At 32.3% G+C, this 15,280-nt stretch overlaps 1 protein-coding gene and 1 pseudogene across 1 annotated transcript; one reads left to right on the top strand and one right to left on the bottom strand.

Moving 5' to 3' along the window:
* LOC149054230 (uncharacterized) overlaps nucleotides 1-15,280 on the bottom strand; it is a 168,941-nt pseudogene that overhangs the window by 115,412 nt on the left and 38,249 nt on the right.
* Nucleotides 3,136-12,936, top strand: LOC149054231 (proton-coupled amino acid transporter-like protein pathetic). The gene is made up of 6 exons (XM_089230538.1): nucleotides 3,136-3,287; nucleotides 4,469-4,619; nucleotides 6,606-7,088; nucleotides 8,225-8,403; nucleotides 9,130-9,296; nucleotides 11,786-12,936. Exons 1-6 carry the CDS (start codon nucleotides 3,151-3,153, stop codon nucleotides 12,067-12,069), a joined length of 1,401 nt encoding a protein of 466 aa, XP_089086664.1. The 5' UTR covers nucleotides 3,136-3,150; the 3' UTR covers nucleotides 12,070-12,936.

The raw sequence follows: 15,280 nt of genomic DNA, 5'->3' as shown, positions 1-15,280 counted from the left end.
TCACCTATTGAAGTGCGTAACACGAAAAATTCAAAAGTCGAATTTATAGTTGTCCCAATTATTATTATTATTTTTTTTTTTTATTAACAAAACAACGTCCGCGGCTTCTATGGCCATTGGACGAACATTATGTTATACAGTATAATACATGATTAGATATTTTTACACATAAATACAATAAAGAAAAAAGAGAAAAGGAAAAGACTGTGTGTTAATATAGATTAAATTTTGTCGTGTAGTCCTGTGTTGTGGAGAAATTCCAGGGTCGTTGTGAGATTGCTCTGCTCGGGGCTGAGTGATTCAAAGACATGGTCCAGAAGGTTCAGTTCTCCCTTTCTTTTTCGTAGCATCGGAATTCCGTGAGGATGTGTTTGACGGTAAGTGGGGAACCGTAGTAGTTATTACAGTTGAGGGGTTCTTCTCTCTTCATCAGGTGTTGGTGAGGGGTGATATATGTGTGTCCTATCCTAATCCGAGCAATATGGCTGTTTCCTGTTTCCTGGAGATGTTTCCTAGCAGGGAACGACCAAGGGTATGTGGTTCTTTTGATCTCGTGTAATTTGGTCGTCTCTTCTTCCCATTTGTTTTTTCATTGGTCGTGTGTTTCTATAGCAATGATTCTCTCAACGTCCTGGTATGTAAAATCCTGGGACGTAAGAGGGTTATTGGCTAGGTGAGCAAGTTTGGCGGCCTTGTTAGCGAGTTCATTGCCTTCTATATCACAGTGGCCGGGAATCCACATGTAGGATATTTGTTTATCGACAAGGGTAGCGGTAGTATGAGCATTGTGATTTTTCTAGCGAAGTCGGTTGGTTTCCACTGGTTCTGGATGCTCATGAGGGTGGAAAGTGAGTTGCTAAAGATAATGATCTGGTCAGTCTAAACTTTGTGTGTAACAAACTCAATGGGTTTGAAGATGGTTAGTTAAAAATTATTGTTCCCATTCAGGGTCGATGTATACCTCATACAGAACACGTCTTTAAGAAGCGATAAAAAATTCGTTTTCTCGAAGTTTTTGAGTTCTCTAGAATCGACTGTATTCAGCGTAGTTTGGTATCTAATCAAGTTTTGTCGTCGCATGTTCGAATTGGCTGTGAGTGATTGTAATACGTAAGGCCATTCGACGGAAACCGTATCTGTTTGTTATGATGATGATGAACATTATTTTAGACGCTCTATAAACATTTACGCTTTATTAACAACGCCATATTGGTATTATTGTTATCGTTTGTTGTTATTACTTATACTTTCGACCTGACGACATTGTTTGATAATATTAATATGACGTCGGTTCTAAAACACGCCATTATAAGACAACAGACTATACGCTTTATTGTTATTGATTTAATTCATTAAATAAACAACACGGCGGGAAAATGGAAAAACAAAACGGCCCATCTTGTGTGTATTATTTAATATATTTTATGTTCTGCGATTATTTTATAATAACATTATCATTATCATCAGGCCTTGAACACAATTGATATCATTATCTTACACTGTATAAGTCCGAACAACCGAGTGTGATGTGGCTTCAACTACCCATTACCACAGATCAAATGAACATGCATTTTAGAGATGTTACGAACTATAATATTTAACGTCAAACCGAACCAGAACCGAACTTATCTTTAAATAAACGAACTCAAACAGATTCGAACCTAAACTATTTAAATTGAACCTGAACCGAATCGAACTCTAATAGAACCTTAAAAAAGTCAAACTTGGATATTGTTTTATTTAAAATTTAATTATTAATTTTTTATTTTTCTGGTTGGATTATTGAATCGAACTATTACGTATTTGGCTCAGTTCGATTATTTGGAATTTCCAGTTCAATAATCGAACAGTTCGAAACATCTCTAATTAATTTAAATTTAAAATTATTTCATCTGTGGTAGTACTACTGGATGAGTAGCGTGATTTTTTTTTTATAAGCATTTAAAGTTCAAATTTTGGCTAATTACCTAAGAATCACGAAAATTCGCAAATTATTTTAAGTTAGAAATTCATAAAAAAATTTCTTTTTAAATCTAAGATTGGAAAATTTAATACAAAATTCCTTATAAGTTATAAGTTAGTCAATATTTATCACAAAAAAAAAAAAATGATCACCAGAAATGCAAACTAAATTTTTATGAGCGTTTGATATTAATTAAACGACAAAAAAAAAATTCCATCGGAAAGTCAAATATTTTAATAAATATTAATAATAACTAATAAGTAATAATAATCTATAATATATCCTTAACGGATAAACCGTCTTCGCTCAGAATCGTTTTTCGTATACAATGATATAATATCATTAGATTCAAATTTAATTCCATCCATTACAGTAACCCACTTGTACCTACAGTACAGCAGAGCGACATCCACGATTTACCCGCTTTTTTATATGTGCTAATTTAAAAAAAAAAAATTACGAATATAAATTGTTAAAATATATTTAAAAGATAGTATAGTTCGCGTCGCAAACGTTCTTTTGAGAAAACAAAATTGTTATTATACCAAAACAACAATTTTGTTTTCTAGGTGATATTTTATGGTAAAATAATACATTTTTTTCTAATCGGCTTAACTCAAACATTTATTTCATATTCCGATGAATAATTTAAGTACCGCAATCGTCTACCGTCATAAAAGTGTTCTTGTTTTCCGTTTTAAAAATAAACGCTCGTCATATATTCGATAGGTATAATATTATGTTTCGGTTCGACTACTTTGAAGATAATATAACAATATAACCACAAAATAATATACATAAATTATAGATAGGTACTCTCATTTTTATTCATTGACTGTTGATTCGTAGGTATAATATTTTATGAATGTTTTACTATACAAAATGTGTTATTGGTAACCTATACCTAGTACCTACAACTACTTTACAAAGAATCACAAGTAATAATATTATCTAATTGAATATTTTGGTTTTGATTCGGCATAACAGTGTTTTACGAAGTTATTCAAGCAAACTTTTTGTTTGATTATTCTAATAATTAATCGTTTTCAATTCGATTATTTTTAAATCAACTTTTTTGCGGTTATAATTCGTAACCAATTAAATCAATAAATGAGAATGATAATGACCACGTGCACGGGCAGTGTTTATAAAAACGACTATTATTTCATTTAAAATCATAACATATTATGTTTATTAATAATACCGTACATGTTCATTTCAGACGAAAATCTAGCAAAAACCAAGAGAAAAGTGAAGTCTTGCACCTCAATGGCAACGACTACTTCGATCCATTCCTCGAGAGAAACTTGGAACATCCGACCACGTGAGTGTAGCACCTATATTTACATACAATATCTGACACTGAAATTGTGTAGTCGAATACAAAATATACAATATCACATTTTTATATAATAATTATAAATATTATCATTGACTTGATTGACTTGACCAATATAATCAGTTTGTACCGATTTGATGCAATCATAACAATAACTCACATAAATAATTATTTGAAATTATATAGGGTGATATTTTATGCAAGTTCGTCCAATTTTTATGCTCAAATCACGCATATTTACAAATTTAGATTTTTCGAATTTTTTAATACCTACACTTTTAAATCATATTTTCGAATATTTGAGATTTTTTTTACTACATACTATAAGGATGATCTTGTGACAATACAAACTTTTGTTCTTCAAATATTATAACCTCTTTTTTTCACTTTTAGTTATTATTCAGCAGATATTCTTCTTGAAAATGTCGATTTATCTATAAGACTATATAAATAAAAATTCTAGCAAGTACTTTTTGAGTTATGTAACTTTGTGTTCTAAGGTCAATATGTCTATATGGTAATGGGCTGAGTTAGATACGGAGGCTTAGATAATTTGAAAATGTTGGTAATAACTATTAATTTATATTTATCAATATAAAAAATTTGTAAAAATGGTCTAAGTATAATACATTTTGCGTTTAATATTACATTTAAGTTACATACATTTAAAAGAACAAAAATCATTTTGTAGGATTATTATTCCTTAGTAATAACATTTAATAATTCAGAAACTACTCATTAGAATTTTACAATTTAATACACTCGAATCCAAACTTACAAATTTTCAAGAAAATCATCGGTTATATAATTTTCAGTAAAAAAGAGAGGTTGTCCTCGTTTGAAAAAATAGAAGTTTGTATCGTCACAGGAAAGTCCTCAAGTAATTTTAAAAAATTTGGAAATTTGAAAATGTGGTCTGTGGGTGTAGATAAAAATTCGAAAAATCAGAATTCGAAAACATGTACTATTAGAGGGATGGGGGTAAGTATCATGCTTATAAAATCACCATGTTCACATGTTATACTCTAATTATTTTACTACGAATTGCATAATTGCTATATTTGCAGATTCTTAATCGTTTTTTCGGGCTTGTACCCTGCCATTTATACAAATAGATATACATATGTAAGTAAATAATATCATGAAAATTATTTCGATTTTTACAGCAACGGAGAGACCTTAACTCATTTACTCAAAGCGTCTTTGGGAACCGGAATCTTGGCCATGCCACAAGCTTTCCAGTGCTCGGGACTTATAACCGGAATTTTCGCAACGGTGTTTGTGTCGTTTGTGTGCACATTTTGTTCGTACTCACTGGTTAGTGCACGCACGTGTTAAATATTATATAATATATATACATTATATTGTTATGTACCTTGTAGATTCTTTTTTAAATTGAAATCAGTCTAAGGTAGCAGCTAGGTATCGTTTAAAACAGTGGGTTTCCAAACTATAGCCCCGCCAAGATTTTCGAACCGGCCATGTATTGATAGAATTTTGAGAGGGGGGGGGTAAGTGACTTAGCCCCTTTAAAAACGTTGTATTTTAATAATTGAAGTATTAAATTCTATTCATTATAATTACGTAATTAATCTACAAGTTACACTAAACGTTGTTTGAGGAAATTATTTTGTTGAGTTTAAACAACGATTCATTGTTCGTGTGTTGTTATCGTATTACTTGTACATAACATAATATAATATATTAATATCGATAGTTTACACGGTAAAACAACCTTGTAAGTCGATTTTACCCAATTGTACAGAAGCTTAAAACTGTATTAAATCGATATTTATCTTCTATATTTATCAGTTTTTGCTTTTGTGTATATTATCTTACAAATATATCTGGAAAAAAATTGTGATATCAAAATGCACTGTGTATTCAAGAAAAAAAAATTATTTATTTTTTGTTGACAGTTTCGATTAATTAGGTTTAGTCGTGTAAGCGAGAGGTCATCTTCAGAAACGAAGAAGAATTTGCTTAGAACTTTTTCGAATAAAGATAAATTTACCAATTTATCAATAATTTATATTCAACGGGATTCGTCGAACGAACTAATTTTGAATAAATTTCCAATTTCAAATCGTTGGTTACAAATTATAATGTAATAGATTATAAATATGTAAATCCATACCAACATTTTGTTATTTGTTTTAGTCAAATATTTTTCATTTTAGTAAAACATAATATATAGAAAATTACTAGAAAAGTTGGTGACAAAAATATGATATTGGTATTTGCTCGGGGGGTAAGGGGGCAGAGCATCTCCACGGGTCTCTGTTTCATTTAAATATGTAAAGCCCCTCCAAGTTAAAAACTGAAATTGTACTTGTGACTGTTAATAAGCTAATTAATGTTCTAAAATATAATATATTTACCTAGTATAATTTTACTCATTGAAATAATTTTTATATCTTCAATTTCATTACCTCATCTCTATTCTCTACCACTAGCTAAAAAATGTTTTGCCGTTATGCCGAAGCGTATCACTACTGCAGATTTTGTCTGCCGTAAAAAAAAAAAAATTAGGTTTCATTTTAATCATTTGTAACGTCACAATAAATATAAACCAATCGAAAAACTTTAATTGGACATAAAATACATCCATGCCCTACGAGACTTGAATATGTCTCCATTTTAATGTTCGCGATTATCTAGCTCAGAATATAATATATTAATATTACTACAAGGCACAAAAGCAAACATCGATTTACAAACTTCCGACCTGGTCAGAGATAATATTGTTGCTCTATTTTTATGCGACTACGTAATTCGTTAAAAACTATAAACATTTATACCATGTAGCAGTGCAATGGTGCTTAGAGCTCTAAAATTTCATGAAATTTATTTTCTTGAAATATTTCATTCATGTAGAAAATAAAAAAACAAAATGTATGTAATACAATAGGTATATATATATATATTATTATGTCTATAGGTTAGTATCAAGTCATACTACTTTGTTTGAGAATTGCTATATTATTTTGTAATGAGTTAATTGAATTGCGACTTGTAAACTAAGTGGGCAAACTGCTTTTTGAGATATATAGTTCGACATCAACGATATACCTATTTATGTGTAGTCATTTAGGAAAGTTAAGTAGTGATTACGATCCACTGTTGCGGCACTGCGCACACATATTTATTTAAAAGTTTTTAAAAATTTTTTTTTTCTTTACATCGTCGTTCCTATATATAGATTTGTTTAGTTAAAACACATTTTTACTTACGTACCTATATCACGCGCACTGCAAAAAGCCAAAAACAATAATATTACATTATTCTCCGGTCGTTTCGCAGGTGAAATGTGCCCACACGCTGTACAGGCGTACCAAAGTGACGGCCATGGGCTACGCGGACGTGGCCGAAGTGGCGTTCGCCAACGGACCCGCATGGTCCCAAAAGTTCTCGTCGCTCACCCGGCAGTCGGTGCTCTGGCTGCTGTTCGTCACGTACTTCGGTACGTGCAGCGTGTACACGGTGATCATCGCCTCTAACTTCGAACAGCTGTTCGCCCACCACATGGGTTTCTCGCCGAACATCCGGTACTTCATCGCCGTGTTGCTCTTGCCGCTCGTACTGCTCAGCTACGTGCCCAACCTCAAGTACCTGGCGCCCGTGTCCATGGTCGCCAACCTGCTGATGGCCGTCGGTCTGGGCATCACTTTCTATTACACGCTCAACGGCATACCCAGCATTTCTGAAAGGCCTGTCGTGGGGTCTTTGGAAACGTTTCCGACGTTCTTCTGCCTCACCGTGTTCGCCATGGAAGCCATCGGAGTGGTGCGTAAATGATAATAATTAATGTGGCTTGATGAGTCGCGGTCGTACGCTCAATCTGCGGAAACGCACTGAGCGTACGTGCCGGCCACAGTTGCTAGCTCTCGGATGGGTGACCACCCAAGATTTTTAGCAAAATATCCTTGCCACACATACACAAACACGTGTTACAACCCTATCCACTTAAAAACCTACAAACAAATACTCAAAACTAACCCCTACCGTACCACCCCACACCCAATGGTCTATGTTGCCGAAGGTTCCCCTTAAAAAAAAAAAAATAAACTGCAGTTGAAGTTAGTTGGGTTGCTGTTCAATCATTATATTTCACGTTTTAAATCGATTATTTCAATTGATTGGAAATTAAAATTTAAACTGAAAATCGATTGTTTAACGGATTAATCGATTTTTTGGTGTGTGGTCTAAACATATGAACACAAAACTGGAATAGAATGCAAAATGCTTAAAGTGCTAAAAATAGAATTTAATTCGAACCGTAAAAAACAAAAAACGATTAATCGCTTTGATTGAAAAATTCAATTACTTGGTTAATCGAATTTTATAAAAACTGTAAAATAATCGATTAATCGAAATAACCAATTATACCGATACACACATTTTTTCTTCCGAACATAATTTCGTCGACTGTTATACTTCCGATAATATTACTTATTGTAATCAATAGTCTTATAAGTTAGTGCATATATAGTGTGTTACCTTGAAAGCTCTTTTTGAGTGTTTATTTATTACTTTTGCTGTTTTACTTTACCTATATTATAACTGTGTATAGTTTTACCAAAAAATTTGTTTTTTTTTTTTAAACATAAAATCACCCAAGTCGTTATAAATCGTCTTCGCTGCGTTGAAGTCACTTTTTCATGCGTTCGAGTCGACGAAGTCGCATTAATATCTCTGCGTTTTTACTGCAGATGCCATATATATATAACATTGCGGTCTTGTCGATTTTCCTGTTCGTCTATATTATCGTGTTGTGTTTATTATTTTATATTTTAAAATAACGCCAAGCCGAAGCGGCGGCTTTAGTCTTGTATAATGTATACATATAATTACCTATAGGTAACATGTGTTTTATATTATAACATTTAAAAAAAAGTGTACTTTATATTTTATCGCTGCAGGTGATGCCGTTGGAAAACAACATGAAAACGCCCAGACAATTTTTGGGGGTTTTCGGCGTGCTGAACGTCGGCATGGGCGGCGTGACCGTCGTATACATTTTGTTGGGTTTCCTCGGTTTCTTGAAGTACGGCGATGAAACGAAATCGAGCATAACGCTCAACCTACCCACCGAAGACGTGTGAGTATTAGAGTATAACTGCATATCATTCTATGTAACTTTTCATCCAAATGTCTTAGAATTTTTACCGTATATCGTTCGCGACTACCGCCAAAATCCAAGATGTATCACTCTAATATACTTGCAGCATACCCGTACTTAGTATATTTTATTATAAATATATTATATATATATATATATATAGCTTCAATAAGTAACAACGAATATGGCAACGATTCGGAACGATAACATAGTGTGCTGATGACACTCGCAGACAATGGCGCGGGCGTAGCCAGGAATTTCGTTTGGTTGGGAGAGGGGAGAGGTTAAGTCCCATAAAAAAGTCTCCGCTAAACTGTCCTTATTCATTCGCAAATTTTGTAAAATCATTTATTCATTTGTCCAATACAATATTATGATTTAGAGTAAAATAATAAACTCAGTCAATATTATAGGCGGGCCACTGAATCCAGAATGTGCGAAGAGTATCGCGTTACACGATTATTTATTAAAAAACAAACATTTTTTTATATATTTTTGGTGGCCTCCATTATCAAAACGAGATTTGTCGAGACCTGGAACTCCTCATTGGCTCACACATCATTCAGGTCACCTGATGCATTACTGCAGGATGCACTATCGTTCATATAGTGTGCTTTGCGACGATCGCGTAAAAAATTTAAGCGATTTTCAATTATTGCAATCTATTAATGTTTGTTTGTTTATTTTTGTGTTTGTTTGTTGCAGTGCCGCTCAAGTAGCCAAGGTATGCATAAGCTTGGCGGTGTTCTGCACGTACGGTCTACAGTTTTTCGTATGTTTGGAAATCGCGTGGACCAAAATCCAAGAAAATTTTGAAAAAGCTACAATCTATCATAATTACGTATTAAGAACGGTTTTGGTGACCGTGTCTGGTAAGTAACGAATAACGATTCCTAATTATACCGCGAACGCGCAAATTTCAAATCGGTATTGATCTATTTTTATTTTATTATTATTTTACTGGTTTTCCATCGAAAGAAAAAATGCGATTTTATATATTATTAATAAACTCAAAAAATTAAATTTCTCTGTTTCTCGTCGTTGTTCATTTTTTCAAGACGTTGATACGTAGAAAGTAATTTGTTTTTCAAATACAAATTGGTTCGGTTTTTGTCAAAAAGAGTAGTAGACAACTTTTAAGAACGTTATTTATAATGATGAGTAGGGTTAGAATCACTTTAAATAGAGTCAAATGTCCAATTTTTTTTTTCGTTCAGTTGACCTACTTCATGTATTTAATTTAATTTTTCTTAACGTCTACGTACGCGATGTCTGTGATGTGTACGTTAAAACGTGCACACTATGCGTACAATTTTAGCCTTTAGAACATTTTAGAATACCATAACAGCTGCATACCAAATCCTCCTCTAACGAAGACTTGCGCGAATCAAAAATTAATGATTTAAAAAAAAAAAATTTAGTATTTAAAACTTAATATAATATAATCGTTTGATATCGTTAAATTATTAGGATACGCGTTTAGTTATACGTAACATTTACTCGTACATTTAGTATAAATATTGAAATTTAAAATGTTTCACTTAAAATTTTTAATTTTGCTTTCCCTTAAGTTTTGCAATTAATGTTTAAAGAAATAAAATTTTGTTCACTTCAGAATCATTTGTCAGTATAGGTTATCGTATATCGATTTTTTCTGTATGGAAATTAGAAATTGGCTGGGTTATTATTTATTTAAATACCTGCGTGACAAAAACTTTTTTTGGAGAGAGAGAGATGTAAAGGAACTATATGATATTAATATAAAATATTAAAAATTTTAAGGAACATACCAAATTCAAAGATAAATAATACTATCTAATAAGTTTTTATTGATATATATTCTAATTTTAATGTAAATTATTTAAACAGTGTAGAATTATATACAGGGTGATTCTTTTATCAATAAACAACACTCATTATTTAATAAATATTTTTAAATATTTTTTATCCTTATCATTTTTTAAGTTTTTTACTTTTTTGAATAGAGTTTTAATTTCATATTCCAAAGCAGAATATTTTTCTAAGTATTTTGATTCATAAAAATCGAATTTAGGACGAGTAGTTTATGAGTTATAAATATTTTAAGTTTAGACAAGCGGAGTAGTGGACAAACATTTTGCGGGGTAACCCCGTACCACTCCACTCTGCCAATCTAAACTCTTTAAATACTTATAACTCATAAACTACAAGCGCTAAATTCGAAATTTTAACGTAATAATTAATAAAAAAAATAGCTTTATTAATTTATGAAATTTTAAGTATATATAGGTTACCATTTGAAAATCAAAAGTTGATAGTGGTTTACCTAATAAATATAAGGGTGATAAATATACAATTCAAGAAGAGTGTAAATCTACAATTTTGAAAAAAAAAAATTTGAAAAAAGTCAATACTTTTTGAAAAAATGAGTGTTGTTTGATAAATCAATCACACCCTATATATTACATTTTTAAAATGTTAATAAATTGCTTGAAATTAAAATATCAATCAATAAAAACACATGAGTAGCTCTGTATAATATAATTGTATCATTATTTGTTTCTTGCTTTTGGATTTTCTATCGGGGACTACTCTAATATGCTAATTAGGGTAGTAGGTATCTGGTATATGATAACATTATTATATCTGGACGGTTTGCGGACGCATGCTAGTCCTAGCCCCCCCCCCCCCCTAACACCTTACATACATATTTTGTACTGAAATATCAGTGGTGTCTTTCTAATGGGTGGAGAGGGGGGGGGGGGGTGGAGAACCTATGCCTTGTCTAGTGCGGTCAGTTAGGGTAACCAAATATTTCTATTTTGGATTTAATTTTTGATTTTCATTTGAAGCATGTCCTCCGCCAATACCTAAAGGTCTATGTACGCCCTTCCCCTCCACCGCTAACGACTGCAACAATGTGCTGCGGTACCAGTGGCGTAACTTGGAATTGGTTCTGGGGTGGGCAATCCCCTCGACCAATGCATTTATCAAATTGGTATTGATAATTATCAAATTCGCTAAATAGAAAATTTAGCCTTACAATTTTCTTGTCATGTATAATAATTATTGAGGTATCGTAGTTTTAAACTAGTGAAACAAAAAAAATCTCAACTATGATATAATGTCCATGAAATTCTTATTTTTGATTTTAAAATCTTAAATTTTTTTTAAAGCCAAATGTTTACTACCTAATTTAATTATGGTTAATTAAAAAAAAAAAAAAGATCTTGGGAGGTATTATAAGTTATAACCTCATATATACCCCCCCCCCATAATTATGGTACTGTTTACGGTACTATGCCCATGTTGCACTTGATGTCTTATAATTTTTTACAACAATAACAACAACGCGTGTGTGCACTTTTGTTTTGTTTCGTAGTGGCGATAGCGGTGGCCGTACCGACAATCGGCCCGTTCATCGGACTCATCGGCGCCTTCTGTTTCTCGCTGCTCGGCATCATCGTACCGGTAATCATCGAGTTCGCCACGTACTGGGACAAGGTGACCGTCTGGATGACCATCCGGAACGCGATGCTGATCGCCGTCGGCATCCTGGCGCTGGTCTTCGGCACGTCCAGCAGCGTGGCCGACATTATCACCGCGTACGTGCCCGTCCCCGAACTGGCCATCAACGCCACGGGCACGCACACGGCTGCTCAATGACCGGATGTCTGGCCACACCGTCGACCACTGCAACCGCCCCACTTCCCCTCCCCAAATCACCCTCACCCTACACACACACACACTCAAAACTCGAGACTTCCGGTCGTGCCGACGCGCATCGTCGTACACCGTTACGATAATAATTACGAGTATAATATTTTATACTCACCCACCTACACACACACACACACACATTTTGTACATATATATATATATATATATATATATAACGATATGATGTTATATATGTATGTTTATTAACGAGTGTATACGTATTGAAAATATATAAATCTCACTTTGGCCGTGACGGGGTCGGTCGACGACTCGCAAGGATCGCCGACAACTGATAACTGATCAATTGTGTCGTATGTGTAGTCATCGTTTCCTCCGACGTGCGCCCGCCGACCACTGAGCGTAGTACTCGTGCGCATGCGATTTCGGCGGGCACATGATAATAATATGATGTATAGGCGACAGACATACTATGTAACATTATGATATATTATTTTTTAGGGCACACTCGCACATCGAAAAAAAAATGTTTAAGTATTATATTTATATTATTATATTTTAATTTTAATTTATTTTCTAAACATAATAATTATATGTCAGAGACTTAAGATTAATCATTTATTTTATTGTACGATCGGTTTTTTTTTCATTCGATCTAGACATGCGCTTCGCAATATATTATATGATATTATAAACAAACAAATGTTTTTCATTTTTTTTTTTTTATATATATTTATATATTGTATTTTAATCGCATGTTGGATTTAAGTATAAATAAGGTATTACAATGTTGTATGTTATTCTTTTGATACATAATGATAATTAATATAATATAATTAAAAATTATTTCAAAAATATTTATTTGATATCCTACGGTATAAGGCTAATATAGACACGCTAAGATCGAACTGAGTTACAATATCTTTCAGGTGTGAGAAACGAATAAGTAATAAATAATAATCAAATTTGGTCATCATGCAGTTGGCAACGCTTTATGATATTTCAATTTTTATGTAAGACTTGCGACGATTATATAAAATTTTAAAATATTTGAGCGTTTAAACGCGTAAGTTTAAAATTACAATACGAGACTTACAGAGACTTTAACGCCAAAGTCCTAACGTATATTATGATGTTAGTAATAACAGTTGCGTCGAGTGCACGCACTTGAGGTGGTGTAATTTATTTAAATTTCAATGGTTTGCGTTTGTCTCGATAATTATATCAATTTGATTAGTATTCGATTTCAAAATGTGAAAACCATGCAATTTTACAATATATAATTATGCTGTAATTTTGAAAACCTAAGTAGTTTTTAGCTTTCATTCATCCAAAATTTAACCGATTACAAATTGATTTATTTTTCTCCACAACTATTAAAATTGAATTATAACTCTAGGAAATGGCTATTTTTGAATTTCTAAAAATAATTTGAATTTAAAATTAAGTATATGGGTTAAAAGTTATTTGATGGTCGTTAATTGTATTATAAGTCAAAACAAACTGCACTATAGAATATATGCATTTGTTGTTAGTGGATTAGAGCTGTTAATTTTCCAATTAATTAACTATATCTGTAGTACTATAAGTTGGTACCATGAACAGTATATGTACCGCATAATCTGGTATAATGGATTATAGTGAGGTGACCAAATTATGGGTTGTTGATGGCTATTTCTATTAACATGTAGTACTTATTTGATTATTAAATATATAATTAATGGTTAGGTTAGATATTAAACATTGAAAAAAAAAGGTCACGAGGGGGGATATATCCTGTCCACCCTCAGGTTTGACAAACCACTGAAAACGAACACACGGATACGAAACGTCGGTTCAATTTAAATGAACCGCGGTTAATGTTGAACTGCATGTTGCTGGCGTTTCCATCGGCCAACGTAGTTGACCCATAGACTTATGACTCAATGAGTTAATTAACAATTGTGAATATACATTGGTTTGAAACTTTGAATAAGTAAGATAAACTGACAAAGCTATCTCCAGAAGCCAAAAACCTGAGTGTTATCGCCGATCGTTCTTGAGCAGGAATAGCTTTTCTCGTTTTAGTATCTAGTTTTGTGATATCTGATCCAATTTTACATAAAATATATTCAAAATCGCTTGACGACCTACGGCAGAAGTTTTCAAACATACCAGATGGTTCAATATTTAAGTCATGAAGCATATTTGAAGTACTGTAACTGTAAAAGTACCTAATTAAAAATACGTATTTGTAGTTTATTAGTTATTAAAATGTTTTTACTATATGAATACTAGGATAATATTCCTTAAAAATGTTTTTACAAACATGTAAACTAAACGTAATATTGGAACTAGTATTAACCTATTATAATCTGGCCATTTTTACTAATTATTAATGTTTATAAATATCGAAACTTATCTACTGTAACTTTTATTTAAAGAATCCATCCACCATCTACTCTTTGTTTTTTTTCTTTTTCAATAATTTTAAATATGCACAACGCATAGCTACATATGCTGCAGAAACTATAATCTTTTCATCAGCACTATCCGTTTTGAACTGATTAAAAATTAGAAAAATCTAATATTGGATATAACTATACAAGTGGTGTAGGAGATATGACCAATATTTGCCAAATGCTATCATTTATAAACATTGGCTATGTACACCAGTTGTATGGGAGATATGACCTACGACCGGCCCAATACTTAACAAATGCAAGTTACAACCATTTACCAACATTGGCCAAGTACGCCAGTCATGTGAGACCACCTTTAGCCATTTCAAAGTCAGGTCGCAACACCGCAAAACCTATCATTTTAACCATAATTGTATTTTTTTATAAAGCAAAATAGCAACATTTCATTTAAATACAAAAAGTGTTCATTCCTACGTTGATATATGAATTGACGTTAGTATTGGGACGCTACAATATATATATATATATATATACACCTTTTTCTGTCTTTCATTTAAATAGATTTAAGTCCACTAATGTAGTAATAATTAAAAAAATTGTTATTGGGTCCATCCCGTTTGAATTAATAAAATTAAAAAATAATTAAAAAAAACATCAAACATATTTCCATATTGTTTATTGTGGTACGTAAAAATTTTCAAATTGTGTAGGTAGTACGTGACTATAAAAAGGTTAAGAACCGCTGGTTTAGAAGTATTATAAAATTAATATAAACATAGTTTAATACCAGAACATAC

The sequence above is a fragment of the Diuraphis noxia genome, unplaced genomic scaffold (assembly GCF_037042655.1).
Source record: "Diuraphis noxia isolate RWA-SAM2 unplaced genomic scaffold, SU_Dnox_SAM2 contig0009, whole genome shotgun sequence".
Classification (NCBI taxonomy): domain Eukaryota; kingdom Metazoa; phylum Arthropoda; class Insecta; order Hemiptera; family Aphididae; genus Diuraphis; species Diuraphis noxia.
The sequence above is the reverse complement of the archived record's forward strand: the minus strand, read 5'-3'. Positions and strand labels throughout refer to the sequence as shown.

Excerpts from the sequence above, each read along its gene's own strand:
- LOC149054231 (XM_089230538.1), top strand. The coding sequence starts at position 3,151 with ATGTTTATTAATAATACCGTACATGTTCATTTCAGACGAAAATCTAGC. Across the intron at positions 3,288-4,468 it reads AACTTGGAACATCCGACCAC|CAACGGAGAGACCTTAACTC; the intron begins GTGAGTGTAGCA and ends CGATTTTTACAG. Across the intron at positions 7,089-8,224 it reads CCATGGAAGCCATCGGAGTG|GTGATGCCGTTGGAAAACAA; the intron begins GTGCGTAAATGA and ends TTATCGCTGCAG.